Here is a 16,138-nt window from a genome sequence, read left to right on the forward strand (position 1 = left end):
GGATCGGAATTCTCCTAATCCTCTCTTGATTATAGGGTTTAGAAAAAGGTACATAATGTTCAGAAAAGGACACAAAGAGTTCGGAAAAGGGCAGAGAAAGGTCAGAAAAAGTCATTAGAATAAAAAAGCTCAGAGAAAGCACAAGAGTGGAAAGCGAAGAGGAAATAGGTGGAATTGTGGAGCAGGAATGCAGGCGTGAGAGAAAATAGAGAGAAAGACAGGAGGCTGCAGGAGGAGCTGGGCGGGGCCTCAATGCATAGGCCGGGTGCGAGAGGGCCATGGCCGGTTGGAGGACCAATCCCAGGTAAGTGGAGGCGGGAGTTTGGGCCTAGCCAATACGTGGTGACTTTATTGCCCACAAATAAACCCACGTTTACCACTCCACCCCTGTCCCAATATGAAATGTTGTTACTTTCTGTCTCTTACCTTACTTCATTCTATTGCCCAGGACTCAACCCATCATCTTTGATGCCCACTCTACAGGATGGAGAGCCTCATGATTTTCTTCTTGTCATCGAACACTGGACTAAACCCTGAATTGATGTCTTTGAAACCCCTATACCAAATTGTGAGTTTGGTTACTCTGTAGACAGATAATGGCTCAGAAATTATGTTGCAGGTTATGTTGTAGGTACCTTGTATGAGAGGATAAAGAGCTGGCCATTGCCTCAGGTTTGTTCTGCTCAGGTAGCAGCAATTGTGATACGTACCTGTGCTCGTTTTTTTCGGCTTTGCAGAAAGTTGTTACTGTATTTTTCTCATTCTGAGTATGTCTTTGGGGGGTGGTCTATGACTTCAGTCTGCTCTAGTTGCAAATATGTTTTCTTACTTCTGATGAAACACCCATAAAGAATGGGTCCTATGTAAGAACTTTTTGAAAGAAAGTGGATTTTGCATTAAGGTGGTTGTGAGACCTTAACGAGTAATGCCACTAATCCATATCTGGTCCAGTTAGGATTTTTTAAATCAAACCTTAGCTCAGTCCTGTAGCACAGAGCAGTCAGGCATAACTCAAAAGAAAAGATGTGTAAAACATTTATCAGTACCAAAACAGTAAATAAGTGAGAAACAAGACACAATAAAATACCAAAATCCAATTTATTAAAATAGAGTATTTTTTTAGCTTCAGATACCAAAATGAAAAAAATCAGATCAAGGGAATCGGAGTTCTGATTTTTGAAAGGGTTTCAGAAATCACTGCTTTTCACTCCAAAAAAGTTTGTAAAAATGTAAAAAAAAGTTTGTGAGTCACTGCTTTCCACTCTTAGCAGTAGTCTATGACCCTTGAATGTGAGAGTCTGGGGCACAGTCAACTTTAAGGCCTACCGCAATAGGACTCAGGATCGGATGTCGGGCTTTAAGTTGGTCCTGGCCAAGTTTTTACTGGGGGGGTTCTGTTCTATCAGTGGAGTTTGCGCACTCTGCGTTCCACCTAGAGTGTGGAGTTCAGGCAAACCTCCACCAACTGCCACGTGGTGGAGTTTTTTCTTTGGCGCAGCTTGCCAACGTTAAGCTGGCAAGCGTGAGCGAGAATTTGCGTCCCCTGGTGCGATTTATGGGCGCTAGAATGCCTCCTGATAAGATTTTCTGTTGAGAAAATCTACTTGAGTTGCAGAAATAAGCATGAAGCAGCGCCCTCTGCTGCGCCCTGTGGTGCCATTTTCACTGATTTCACAGTGCGGAGGAAGATCCTGGTGTGAACAATCAGTGCAAGCAGCATAACGTGCCTAAATTCTGCCCGCTCACAGAACTCCACGGAATCTCCTAGATTTTTTTTGTAACTCTGTGGAATTCTACAGAGTAAAACTCTTCGAGTTCCGCCCAACCCTAGTTTTTACCTTGGCACTCTGAACTTTTCTGATTCTTTTTCTCATTGACAAGGATGTCAGCTGCATCCTCTGAAGCTTGAGTCTAGTTATCGGGTAAAAGTCAACAGATCAGTGAAGTTCAGGGGTCTAGTGAAAGCCTTGGTTCTCCGATGCATTTGAAGCTACCTAAAAAACCAACAAGTAGATGTAGTCTACGAGCCTCGGAACCTGTGCTCAGTAACTGTTATCTTTGGCTTTGGCTCACAAGTTGCAGTTCTTTGGTGAGAAAGAGTACCCTCTAGCACTAGCCAAGAGTCCAGGGCCTGAGAGGTACCTTTTGGTACTAAGACTCGATGTCTCAGCTAAACCACTGGAGTGCAGGGAGAGTCCAGGGTGAACTGGTGAGCTGGGAACTTTGCAGGTGAATGCCTTCTTTAGCTTTTGTGTCCCTGAAAGTTAACTGAAGGCTAGCCACCTAGTGCTTCGAGTCCACTGACTGGTCATAAGTGAGAGCAGGTACAGACACTGGGGTTTCTCTCTAGGGGTTCAAAAGCAGGAGCAGCCGTTTTCATTCTGGAGTCCTGTCTTCTCTCAGTAGGCGCAGCAACTAAAGTCTTCCTCTGTGCAGCCTTTATTTCTGAAGTCCACAGGTTCAGCAGGTGCAGTCCTTCTTCTTTTCTTTCTGAGACCATCAGTGTTCTGAGGCTGGAAGCCATGGATGCCACTTTTATGCCAATTTTGAGTTTGTGGGTGGGGAGGACTCACTAGCTGATGGGGCCACTATTGCCACAGTTCACCCGACCCACTTTTACATCAATTCCTGTGGGGATGTCCCTAAACAGTCCCACAGGGCAACTCTTTGCCCAGAGCCAAGATGTTGGGACTCTTCTTCCCTGTTACAGATCCATGGGCACACCTCTGAGGAGTGTCCAGTATAATTAGCCACCCCTCCTGGAAAATTGGTTCTGCAATGGGTTTTTACCCCTTGGAAGAGATGTCAGCCTGCCTGCCTGCACAAAGGGAAGGGCAAGCTGCAGTGTGATTTTCATTTGCTTATCAGAGATAGTAGCTCCTTTAAAGCTGGGCAATCTGTGGCCACAGTCGTCTGGCCATCCTGCTGAAAGAGGTCACATGTCCTCCCGTAAATAGTCCTTTGGTTCTCCATTTCTGACAGCACTTCATACCTCCTGGCAACAGGGTCAGAGGTCGACTCCTATACGTTATCAAAAACAGCTTCTATAAACTTGAGAGCAAGAAAGCGGTGACTTTGCACTAAATTCCATCCTCAGCAATATGTCAGGTTTAATGTAACAATGAATTTGATACCTTGAAGTACTATATTCCCAAATGATTAGCTTTTACTATATGAGCTAGTGAAGCACTATTTAGCCAATGGGACTCCAGGCCTTAGTAGAGTGGAAACAACAATTTTGCGTTTTCACTGTTAGGACATGTAAAGTTTAAATTCGAAATGCCCTTCATTTTAATATTTGTCGCCCTGCCTTATAAGCTAGTAAGGCCTGCTTTATGGGTGGGTGACTTACAAATGCTTATTTTGCCACATCAAGTTATCAGTTTAAAAGCTGCCCAGCTAGGCTGAAATGGCAAACCTAGAGCCATGTTTTCACTTTATCACAGCAGCGGTGGCACTATGAGCCCTGGGTACACTTGTGATTCCCACAACACTGGGAAAGGGAAACACCACTCCTGCTGCCCAACCACTTCCTTGAGACCTCTTCATCCACCTACAGATTAACTCTATCAGACACACAAGTGTTGCTCCTATTTATATGTGGGTGTGATTTCATGTATGTTCTCTGGTTGTATCAAGGCATACCCAGGTGTGCATGTTGATGCTATTACAGTAGTCAATAAGCTACTTAGAGGCTACAAGCCTAAACTAGAGATGCCACTGAGGTTTTCTAGCTATTAGGGAACTCACTTTATCTCTTCTGTAGTTCAGGAAGTATAGAAGGCCATAGAGATTAAGCAGAATGTTTACTGTGCCTAATCCCCAAGTCATCAGACTCACCTTAAGTGGTCCAACATACAAGCCCTGGCACTCTGGTCAATCTAAGACATGCCTTCTCGGATGGATAAGCTAGGCCCCTATGAGTTAGTCATGAGCTGCCCCATGCTACTTCCCCTAAAGCTCCCATGTCTCTAGTTGCTCCAGAATTGTCTCTGAATGATGATGCAGTCATGCAGTGTTGCTTTCAACTGATTTGCTGTTTCTGAAGTTTCTGTTCTGAGATCTCTCCCCAATGGAATGCCCGACCATAAATTGTCACACTCTCCGGCTTGGTGAGTGGGTCCCAATGTGGGTTTACCAACAAAGTTCACCTTGCTTCCCCAGTTGAAGGATCCTTATCAGATTCTGCTCACTACGAGCACAGCTGTAAGGTGTAGAGGAGTTCCTGCCTGGATTAATTTCAATCTATTGACACAAATGACTGAGCCTCCAGAGTACAGCACATGTCATTGCCTGCCCTCCGCTTCAGGCCTAGCTCCACTGAACCAGAGCACATCAAAGCAAAAGGGAGGTGCTCTAGTGTCAGCACAGCATCAGCCGTCTCAGAAAGCATCCCTTTATTTTCACCGTTACTAACTCTTTCTGAGGTAGCTGGCAGCCTCCTGCCATTGGATCCCAGAGCAGTTCTGCCCAGCTATGTTTGCAGCAAGCCTCATTTTTTGGGCCATGGTGTGGAACTTTGCTGAAGTAAAGTATGGCCTACACCTCAAAGTAAACTACACCCTGTTTGTTGACCACTCAAGGCACCACTGCTCAGTGTACAGCGAGAACATTTATTTGCACATTCTGGACATACAGAGACAAGACATTGACCTTTCCTTCGGCTGGATGTGTACCCTTTTGCCTAGTGATGTCCTAGGGGGTGTGCCCATCATCCTGTTCCCTTTGCAATGAAGCAGATTGTCTTCATTTTTTCTTTCATGGACACTTCGATGAGTGTGATGACATTCTTGTCCTACTGCCCATGGATAATGTTGGCTTTCCATTTCCGAATCCGCGTATTCTACCCTCTGCCTTCATATTGCCAACGCAGCTTGAGGCATGGCTTGCGGTTCTTCACATGGCAGTATCTTAGAGAAACAGAGTGAATCCTCCCATCTGTTCCTGATTCAGAGCTAGGCTTCTCATTCTGGTTGCCCATACTTTTAGCAAACTTCCTCATCGAAAGGTCTAACCTAAGCTATCTCAAAGACTATCTACTTCTTTGCACTCCTGTTTCCCACGCCCAGGAATGGACTGGCTGACTGTGAAGCTCAAACAGTTCTTAAGATATTGGACGAGGTAGCAAATGCTAGCGCTCTCGCTTTGGGGCTCCTTTCAAATCAATTGGAAGCCCAAACAACTGTCATATTGCGGAATACTATGGCTCTGGATTTTGTCCAGGCTTTGAAGAATGAAGTGTACCTCACTGTGAGAGGTGAGTATTGCTTTTTCATCCCTAAAGCTTTCCTTAGCGTTAAAAATCAGATAGACCTCTTTGGAAGCAGCATTCAGGATCTACACCAAGTGAACAACACAATTGATTTACTGGCTGGAATGTATTTTCAGAGGTTGGGGAATGAAATTTCTAGAAATGGTGTTGGCTGGTTTCATTATTTTGGTTTCCATTTACAGACTCATGCGTGTTTGCATGTGCATTATCCATCATCTCATCACCAAGAAAGACTCTGCCCCTTTCTTTCTACTGAAAATTCCTGACGACGATGAAGGCACTAATAACACCTTTGATTTTGATACTGAAAAATAAAATGAGATGAATCTTAATGATGAAGTCAATTAATTAATTTCCATAGATTTTGGTGCAAAAGGTAGGATTGCACAAAGAAGTTGCTTTAATTTACTGTAATAGCGGATGCAGTATTGATTAATTTATTGCTATTTTGATTTTTGTGCTGTGTGAATGTTGTACATGACCTATTCTGCTCCCTCACTTCTGACATATTCAGTCTCACTCTCATTGTTGGCAGTGCTTAGTGAAGATTGTAGGAATGTGCCCCTTTTGGCATGGTTCCCCCCCCCCACACACACTTTTTACCTGATATCTGATGCTAACTTAACTGAGTGTGTGCCGGTATCCTGCCAACCAGGCCCCAGCACCTGTGTTCTTTCCCTAAACTGTACCATTGCTTCTACAATTGGCACACCCCTGGCACACAGCTAAGTCCCTTGTAAAAGGTACCAGTGGTACCAACGGCCCTGTGACAAGGAAGGGTCTCTAAGCGCTGTAGCATATATTGTGCCACCCTAAGGGACCCCTCACCAAACACATGCACACTGCCATTGCAGATTCTGTGTGTTGGTGGGTAGAAAAAGGCAAAGTCGACATGGCATCCCTCTCTGGGTGCCCTGCCTATAAACCACTGCCTGTGGCATAGGTAAGGCACCCCTTTAGCAGGCCTTACAGCCCTAAGGAAGGGGGCATTATACCACAGGTAAGGGAATAGCTGCATGTGCAATATGCCCCTACAGTGTCTAAGTCTATTCTTAATTCTTAGACATTGTAAGACCAGTGTGGTCATATTGAGTACATGGGCAGGGAGTTTGTCATTACGAACTCCACAGCTCCACGATGGCTTCACTGAAGACTGGGAAGTTTGGTATCAAACTTCTCAGCTCAATAAACCCACACTGATGTCAGTGTTGGATTTATTGAAAAATGCACACAGAGGGCATCTTAAAGATGCCTCCTGTATTTCACCAAACCCTCTAGTGTAAGGCTGACTGGTCTGTGTCAGCCTGCCACTAACAGACAAGTTTCTGACCCCATGGGGGGGAGAGCCTTTGTGTTCTCTGGCATCAGGGACAAAACCGGCTCTGAGTGGAGGTGCTTCACACCTCCCCCCTGAAGGAACTGCACCACTTGGCAATGAGCCCTAAAGGCTCCTGCCTCGTGTTAAAGTGCCCCAGGGCACTCCAGCTAGTGGAGATGCCCGCCCCCCAGACCAAGCCCCACTTTTATTGGCAGGTCTGGCAGAAAATTAGCAAACACCAGGAGGTGTGCCCACCCCATCTGGGACCACCCCAAGGATGCCCAGAGCTGAGGTGAACCCCTCCTGGCAGAATCCTCCATCTTGCTTTGGAGGATATTAGGCAAGAGGGTTACGAATATGCCCCCTCCCCAAAGGGAGTGAGCACAGGAAGGGTGAAGCCACAATCAGGGAGAGTAGCCATTGGTGACTGCCCTCTGACCCCTGTAATGCCCCTAAATCTGGTATTTAGGGGCATTGAGGAACCTTGCTCTTCAGATTCCTGGTGACCTAACAAGAAGAAGAAGGTCTGAAGAGTCACACCAGCAGAGAAGACTCAGACGACAACTGACTTGGCCCCAGCCCTACCAGTCTGTCTGCAGCTTTAAGATTCCTGCTACAAGAAGACAACTTGTCCTGCAGGACCAGTGATCTCTACAAACTCCCATAGGACAGCCTGCCTACCCAAGAACCAAGATCTCCTGGAGACACCAGTCCTGTTCACAAAGAATTGTCTAAGGACTCCAGAACCACCCCAGATTCGCGAGTCCTGCCCACTTTGCACCTGATGCCCATGGCCCGTGTCAAGGTAGCCACTGGTCCAGAGAAGGTCCTCAGGCGATTTCAACCTCGAGTCCACTATGAGTTAACCCCTCCTGACCAACATGACGATTCCTGAAGCCTAAATACACAGGACCCCCCTTGACCACGAACGACTCCACTAAAGGTACCCCTGTAACCGCAGCCCCCTAGCCTTGAGGAACCCGACAAATGGTCCAGCAACATCCAGTGGGCTCTTTACTTACCTGTCCAGCAGTTGGTTTTCTTCAGCAGACTCCCTGGACCAAGCCTGCAGCATCTTTGTGACCCCTGGTTTCCCTCATTGAAAAGCATTGGGCGCCCAACTCTGTGTTTGCACCCTGCACCCGGCCGCCCCTGTGCCGCTGAGGGTGTGTGGTTGGTGCTGACCTGTACCCCCTTTTAGTGCTGATCTAAAGACCCCAGGTCTGTGCCCTGAAGTTGCGGGTACTTACCTGCAAGCTATTTTCTTCTAAGTGCCCCCTGTATCCGTAGGATTCCATTGGGTGCCCGACACCAACTTTGACCACTGCACTTGGCCGGCCCCATGTTGCTGGTAGTGAACCCTTGGTGTCTTCCTAAACTTTGTCCTGAGGAGACCCTAAACCCCGAGTGACTGGGATCGTAAGTCGAGTACTTACCTGAAAATTGTGTTGTTACTTTTCCTCCCCTAGGACTGCATTGCTTTCTATGAGAAATTGCAGTGTCCACTTTCGAAACTCGAAAGTATTACTTACCTGTAAACTGTTTTACCTGTGAATTCTAAACAAAGTGCATTTCATAGATGAAAGTGACACATTCTTGAAACTGTACTTACCTGCAACAAAGATCCTTTTGGTTCTAGAAAAGTAACAAAATATATTTTTGCTATATAAAAACATTGACCTGGAGTTAGCCATTGAGTGGGTGCCTCATTTCTTGACTGTGTGTTTACAACAAACCTCTGAGAAGCCTAACTGCTCGACCACTCTACCACAAAAGAGAGCATTAGTATTAGCTACTTTAGCCTCTGTAAATTCTCTCGGGCTCCACTGGACTCTGTGCACATTATACCTTACTTTGGTACAGTACATACAGAGCCAACTTCCTCCAAAGATTCATAAAGGTGTAGCTCAGCATCTGGTAGTTTACATTTTTTGTATCTTTCTCAAGGCAATGTTTTTGTTATTCTCACAAGAAGCTGTACACTAGCTAAGCTGAGTTTTGGTTTCTGTAAAGTGCACTGTATTTCAAACAAATTATGAAGTAAACATATAAAAGTGACCCAAAACTAGCAAGGTTTAGCATGAAATGCTCACTGCGAATAGAGGGTGCATGATGTCGCTTTGCGTAGCAATATTGCACTTTGCCTATTTTGCTGAATTAACTTGTGAAGACTTATCGTATGTGTACGTGTGTTGTCAATAACTAGGTATTATTGTGGCAATCTTTTGTAATTATCTGGGTTTATAACTTCATATTGTGTTCTTAGAGAGGGCAAGAGAAAGTGTGAGAGTGTGTGTGCGTGTTTGTGTGTGTGTGCTTGTGCATACATGTGTGCGAATCAGCACTTTTGCCAAATTTCAGTTGACTTTTCGTGAGAGGAACTCATAAAATTCCTTGCCTAATATTTTGGAAGTATTTTTCCACATTTTCGAGTTTGTTATGCCTTAACACTAACATTTTGGAAATAAATGACTTCCATGATGAAAACAAATGGAAGTCCATACTTAGCAGAAGTTCGAGGAGGATTCGCAATTCTTCATGTTTTTCAATTTTGGGAGCAACAAGGAAGTCAATAGCCATCAACATGATATGTAGGTTTCCTATCCGAGGTAGAGTGAATCGAGCCAGGAACTCATAACACCACAAGAGAGCAATGAACATGATGCAAACCGGTAAGAGAAACTTTCTAGGACCGAAAGCTGGAAGACCTAGTTTTTCAGAGGTTAACAATATCCACAAAGGGGTTAACTGAAGCTCCTTGTTCAAACACAATTTTATATTTCTGTTTATGCAGATGACTGTGACTGGGTTTCACTTTTTGGGTAGTTGTGCCCCTGTATATACATCTGCTTCTGGTTTTTGTGTCGGTGGGCCCCAGTGTCCAGTGCCTTTTTTTGATGTGAGTGTGCTTGCTTGTTTATTTTTAAATTCCTCTTTTGGGTGCATCACTTTGTATGCTTGTGTGCATTTCTGTACCTATCATTGTTCTCCGTCAAGCTCCCTTTTTATGGGCGAGCGCAAAGCGCTCCCTCCATTCTGTAATCTCTCTTTGGGCTTCCAACCACGCCCATGTCACGTCAGTCACTCACATTGGTTTGTGAGCTTGCCCTTTAAAATCCGCTTGATTTCATTAATGAAAGGCATGCATACGTCATGCCTTTTCTGGTGTTTAGCCCACTTACACAGCACCGGTAAACTACTAAAAATATGCGAGGCTCGATGTTTTCAGCATGGTGACCAGACTACTTTATCTGTTTAATTTTTTTTCTTTACAACGCTAATAGCTCTAACGCGAGCAAATGCGAGACCCGTTGCATTGAAAATGCTTGTTACTTTTTGTGGGAATGTGTTCTAGTCCCTGTGTTTGGGGTGCAGTTGTTTGCATTGATGTTAGATGCTACTGCAGATTTGTACTGAAAGGAAGGCACTTGTTCCAGAAATGGCTGGTTTTATTATTGTAGCTGAGCAGAAGAAGGATCCTTGTACACTGGACCCGAACAGCAGATAACTCTCACTGGTCACTTGGAACACCTCCCCTGCCACATTCTACATTCCATAACTGAACTGTATGGACATGAGACATAACATATATATGTTCCTGTGTGCATTTTTGTGTTGTTGCTTGTTAGTTGTATATTTGTGTCTTCCTGCGTGTCTTTGGCGTGCATGTGCTAATACGAATAAGTAAATGTATGTGCCAGTCTGGTATGTATGTGACTCTGTACTGAAGTCTGTTTATAGGTCATTTTGGTGTACGGCTGAGTACTTATGTGTTGTGCAGGTGTCTAGAGCCTACTTTGTGCAGGTCTCTGATAAACATGATATTTGTGTATTTTTATGCTTGTCCCAATGGTGTGTTTCAGCCACTGTGTTCAGTGTGAATGTGCCTATTTGTGTGTGTATTTGTTGTCTCCTGTGTCGGCCTTTGGGGTGAACAAATTTGTTATTGTTCTAACTCTTGTAGAGAAATGCAATCTGCAGGGTACGTTCCCAGCATGGTTAGTGTTTTCTGTTATTTCCAGTAAAAACACTCATCAATAAAAGTAATGATGTTTATCTTTACAACATCAGACCCTATATGAAATTACATCAGAATGTTTTTAATGCTTTATAAACTATTCGTATAATAATATTAAGTCAAACAGGATGCCTTTTCTCAAGATATTATTGAATACATGCCACCCTCCCGATTCAGACGGGAGATTACCGATTTCAAGGCTAGTCTCTCACCTCCTGATTCCAGCACGGCGAAACCAGATTCGGAGTTTTGTAAAACTGCCACAAAATAAAATGACCATTTTGTGTATGGGCAGATCCTCCGAGAATTACCTCTGACATCAAAGGTTAATGCTTTGTCATTAATTCTTGGAGGAAATTACAGCATGTGACAAACTTCGACATTTCATTTTTTGCAGTTTTGCATAGCGCAAACAAAAACAGAGTTTAGGACTCTGGTTTTGTTTGTACTATGGTACTGAAATGCCAAAAAGGAAATGCTGATTATCACCATGCACACCAGTAGACCCGGTTCAGGCAGTTCGCCTCCGCTTCAATGTCAGTGGGGAAGATACATTCTCCGGAGTATTTTTTGGAAATCTCTTAATTGCCTGCTATAAAATGTTGGCATGTATGTTGTTGAAGTACCTGTGCAAGGCCCTTCCAGGGTCTCAAGACATGAACAAGGGGCTCGCGTTTTTGTCTGTGAAAGATGGCCACCTAGGTGAGGAAATGTGCCTGGATTTGTGAGTCTGTGTTTTGGTGGGAATGCATTTTCACTGAACCTTGACCATTGTGGGTTGTGAATATTCATGCACTGCGTACTGTTGGTTACGGGGTCCTTTGGGCGTTTTCCTACTGCTTTTCCGTGTTGTGTTGTGTGCGCATGAGGGATGGCTCGCGGACCATGCGGCCCTCCTGGGACAACTTCCCCCAAACTAGAAAACTTTCCTTTCCTTCCAGGGTTCCTTAGAATGAAACAATGTGACAATTGATCCCACAAACCCCGCCCCCTCGGAGCCTGAGCTCCCCATAGGCTTGCAGCCTCAGCTAGGCCCCGCCCACTGGGTCATTTTCTCGCCAGTTACACTTTTCATGTTATGTTACTCTGTGTGATTCCATCGCAGCCGGGACTCGGGGAGGGACTTTGCCACCGTCCACCCCCTTCGCATGAAATTGGATCTATGGAGGCTGAATGGGGATGAAGTCTCCGGTGCCCGGGTGACTTTGCTGCCAGCCATGGAGCCTCCCCAGGGGGGAGCTGAGGCTGCAAACTTGGACCCTCATCCGCAGGGGACGGCCAGTTCCGAGGACCCTCACCCGGCTGGGGCTGATGCGGAGAGTGGGGAGAACAGAGCGGCGTCCTTCCAGTGCATTCATGTGCAGCTGCAGGGGGGCGCACCCTGGGGGTTCACCCTGAAGGGAGGCCTGGAGCACGGGGAGCCCCTGATCGTGTCTAAGGTAAGACCCTTCGGGAATAACGCGCAGTTTCACTGGCCGATTGTCTGTCAGAAGCAGGGGCAAATTGTGGAACTGCCAGATGTGTAGAGCGCAGAATCTAATTGGTCCGTTCTTCACTTGTAATGTCCTTGAACTGGGAAAAAGTTGCAAAAACTTTGTTAATGCCCCCTAGTTCCAGAGCAATCAACTGACGACCCACAACTTTGTGGAAGCTGTTTTACATGCATTAAAGTTTGTATGTGTGTGTTCGTGCGCTTGGTGGGAAGTATTTTTTCTGTGTCAGAGTGAATTTGAATTAGTCTGTCTTTGAGGTTTGTATCAAGAGTTTTCTTTCTAACGTTCCCAACCCTTGCAGTAGGCTGTAGTGGGGCAAATCTCTAGTGTGTGTGTGTGTTGGGGGGGAGGGTGGGGGGTTGGCTCGTGCAGCCCCACAGCTGCTTCGGCGCGTGGTAGATGGGATCCAGTCCTGGGGGGGGGGGGTGGCGGCTAAACTTCAGCTTCCCAAGCTGTGTGTCCTTATGAAAGACTTCCCTTCCCTGACACTGTTTTCACTCGGACTGTGCGGAGCAGCTCCGGTTCCTGGCCGGTATCTCTGCTAAGATCTCCCCATGTTCTTTGTTTTTGTAGATGCCCAGTAGACTTTGAGACGGACGGAAATTTTCCCCACCCCCCGACTTATTTGTAATGCCAGGAGTAATGGAGGGAGAGGGGAAAAGTGCTCCCTTTAAAGTGCAGGCTGACGTCACGAGCAGACATGCACACATGTGGAGCTGCCCATTGTGTGAGCGGGCAGATCCATGCTGGAATGCGGGGGGTGTTTTTGTTTTCTTTCGGTTCACCGCTGCTGCCAGTTTGGAGAACTCTGAATCCAGGCATGGGAGCTGGGGGCAGCCGAGGTTTCAGCATTCTTTGTTTCAGGCCCCGCACGTTTATCTCCCAGACTCTCTCTTTGTTGCCAACCAAAAATAACAGACTTCCCAACATAAATCTTTCGTTGGGAAACACAAAGTTGTCTTTTTGTGTATCAGTTGGTGTTTGATCTCTTAGATACATGTTTCGTGACTCGTTCCGCGGCTGCCAAGTGGCCTCGTCTCTTTCCATACGTGACATCTCCTACCATCCCTCACCAGGAGCGGGTTTACAGTCTCCGGTCACGTGTCAACAGTTTGCTGTAGGTAAAAAAATGTTTGGCTGGCAGAAGGTGCCACACGTGGCAAGGGGCACTGAGCAGCTGCTAGTGCGTTTCTGGATATTGTAAGTAGCCACTTGCCGTGCCAGTAGCCCGCCGAGACCTGCCTTTTATTCGCATGCTGGTACTTAGTGCTATAATGGAAAATTAAACTACAAGTGGTGCAAAAAACAAAAAAACAGGCCTAGATGAGCCGCCTACACTTTTAATGGTGTCTGCTTGTCCTATATCGGAAGAACCGTTAAACTGGCTAGTAATAACACCTGTTATTCACAGCGGTTGGAAGCGGCCAGAGTGAAGTAAGAAGCGCTACATAAAAGTATTATGCGCAGGATGCCCATGGGCACAAAGTAACCACTGCTTGTGTCACTGATTGGTCGTGAGTCTCACACATTAGAGCAGATTCTCACTCCTGGTCAGCCTCACTAACTCTAATGGACAGTAGCGCCGGGTGGATAGTGTCACCTGGCTTGGAATTCTAAAGCCCTTCTTGAGCAGTTTCTGTGAATGTTGAGGTTTCTGCACATAAATAAACGTAGAAGTGTCCCATCGGCACATTTTATTTACTTCAGTGACATAATCAGGCAGAGCCACAGAGAATATAGAAATAGTCGATTCTCACAGGAATGCCGGTCTTGTCTCAGGGTGTAAAGGGCGGGACTCGGGGGAAGCAGGGGCCACTTTTCATCATTGACAACTGTTTACTGCAGGGAAACTGTCTTAACAGCTTTGTCTACCAGCATCCTGCAGGGACTGGGCTCTTAACTTACAAGTCTATGCAATGAGCAAATGAGGACTACAATACCCAAAATGCATTAGGTTACCACACTAAAGCTCAAGGCCGGAAACTCCGTGTCTGTGATGATGATGAGGGAGGAACAAGCTTTCATGTTAGCTCATTAATCCCAACACTTATTTCAGTGCAGAGAACTACATTAATTACATCTGGTGATTAAAATATGTCCACATTATGCTGCAGTTAACACTATAGATACATGAGAAAAAAACATGTCTAAATGTAGTACTGTTCCAGTGAAGCGACCTAGGAACACATCTCCCACGATGCATGTGGTAGTTAAATTCATTTGGAAGACGTCATCGGGAAGTAATACTCTTAATAATGTAACAGCGTGATATAAAAATGCAAGTCACTTTGGGTGTCCAGCGAAGACCCAGGAGGTCGGATCTATGCCATATTTCCAGAATAACCATGATATAAATGATTCCAGATGAGGATCTTTGTATATGAATTTCTCTCATGTTGCTATCCTAAAACTCTAGCACAGCTGCCACTAACCTCCAGACATCCCCAGATGACTTCTGCATTCGCTTTTTTTCCGTGAGATTCTCTCAGAAAAATATTTTGATGGGGAAAATGATCTTTTGGAAGGATGTGGATTCTCAAGCATGCAGGCCAAGAGAAGCACATTGACATCAGAACTTCTGGTACCCACCTGCAACCTAGAAACAACCTGAAGACACATTATCACCTCAACCACTAGGTAGCCACCTTCTCTCTTCCTCACCTTGAATAAATATCTACCCTCTTTGATGTTCCAACGTCCCTTACTCGCTTTTTGCTACATAAGTAACCTTCAAATATACTCCAATACATCACTATAGATCTTAAGGAAAATACTACATTTGTTTAAATGTGCTGCTGGAAATGTGGTCATCGAATGGCATCAGCAGGTACGTCACCATCATCTTTTGTAAAGTGATGTGTGGATTTAAGTTCTGAGATTAGGACCATTTATTTGGTCGTACCAACTGGCCTTCGTAAATTCCCAGAACATGTCTTCTTCATGCTGTACAGATCCACTCCGGGCCCTTTTATCCGGTATTAACCCACTTGGCAGATGCGCCTAGAGACATGTCACTCCGCAGCGCTGCATATATGGCTAGTACAGTTGTCGATGCTGTCGCACCTTTCAGATGTGCAGTTTTATCACGTGTTGAAGGAGCCTATGACTGCAGATAAAACCAGCCTCACCTCCTGGTACCTGCGTTACCTGGTACCTAAGACAGAGGATCCCCTGATATGGCCCAATGTGAAAGTCTTAAGGGTGCTGTTGTGCCAAAATTCTGCCAAGCTGCAACTGGAGGGCAAACATTTGGAGACCAGAAGCCTAAAACCTGAAACTGCCTCTTACCTCTGATTCCATACGTTCTACAACACCTTAAAACCCCTTATCCTGACCAATCTTTACCATCCGAGCAGCAGTCTCCTCTCAGGGGCCTGAATACCTCTATCTGTAGTGCTGTACACAGAAATGATGTTAATTGTCCCTGGACTCCTCATTAACCATCATAGTCTTTGTTTATGATACCTATTTAGTTATTCAAATTTCATATTGTCGAGGCCATTTCAGCTGCTCGAACACTCTACAACAATTGGATATATATCTTGCTTCATGACTTGCTTTAACAGTTTGGCGGAAGTGTTTTTTCATCTAGACAAGATTGATTAAACTACATTTGTAGCACCAATCACAGGTATATATGTTCTTACTCTAGGCTGAAAGTGCCACAGAGGGCTTTTTTGTTCAAAGTTTATATAGTATATTCTGCTTTCGGATTATTTCGTCTCATTTGACCGGGTTGCCCTGTTGACGTGTATTGGAACGATACTTTGCTGATGAGCTGAGTTGGGCGCGAACTTGTGTCAGTAAATGGGTTTCGTTTCTTCCTTGTGGAATGAATGATGTTTTATTGTTTAAAATGCTCTAATACATTGCCACAGTGCTAATTCTATACCCCAAGTTTGCCTCATCGTAGAGTGTTTCAGTTATCCAGAGATCAAAGAGTTTGTAAGGAAACAATCATTTGGACAGGCAAAGGGATGTAACTTATGAGTTGATGCTTTTCACAAGGAATGTTCTCTAGCCAGGCTGGGAATGTG

The 16,138-nt window shown here is 45.3% G+C and overlaps 1 protein-coding gene across 3 annotated transcripts in view; it reads left to right on the top strand.

Moving 5' to 3' along the window:
• Window positions 1-11,720: 11,720 nt before the first annotated feature.
• Window positions 11,721-16,138, top strand: part of SHROOM4 (shroom family member 4) — a 365,241-nt gene continuing 360,823 nt past the window's right edge. For all 3 annotated transcript variants that reach the window (XM_069211858.1, XM_069211860.1, XM_069211861.1), the window contains exon 1: window positions 11,721-12,047. In XM_069211858.1, coding sequence (XP_069067959.1) covers window positions 11,757-12,047 — 291 coding nt within the window. In that variant the 5' untranslated portion in view covers window positions 11,721-11,756. The remainder of the gene's footprint in view (window positions 12,048-16,138) is intronic.

The sequence above is a fragment of the Pleurodeles waltl genome, chromosome 10, assembly GCF_031143425.1.
Source record: "Pleurodeles waltl isolate 20211129_DDA chromosome 10, aPleWal1.hap1.20221129, whole genome shotgun sequence".
Classification (NCBI taxonomy): domain Eukaryota; kingdom Metazoa; phylum Chordata; class Amphibia; order Caudata; family Salamandridae; genus Pleurodeles; species Pleurodeles waltl.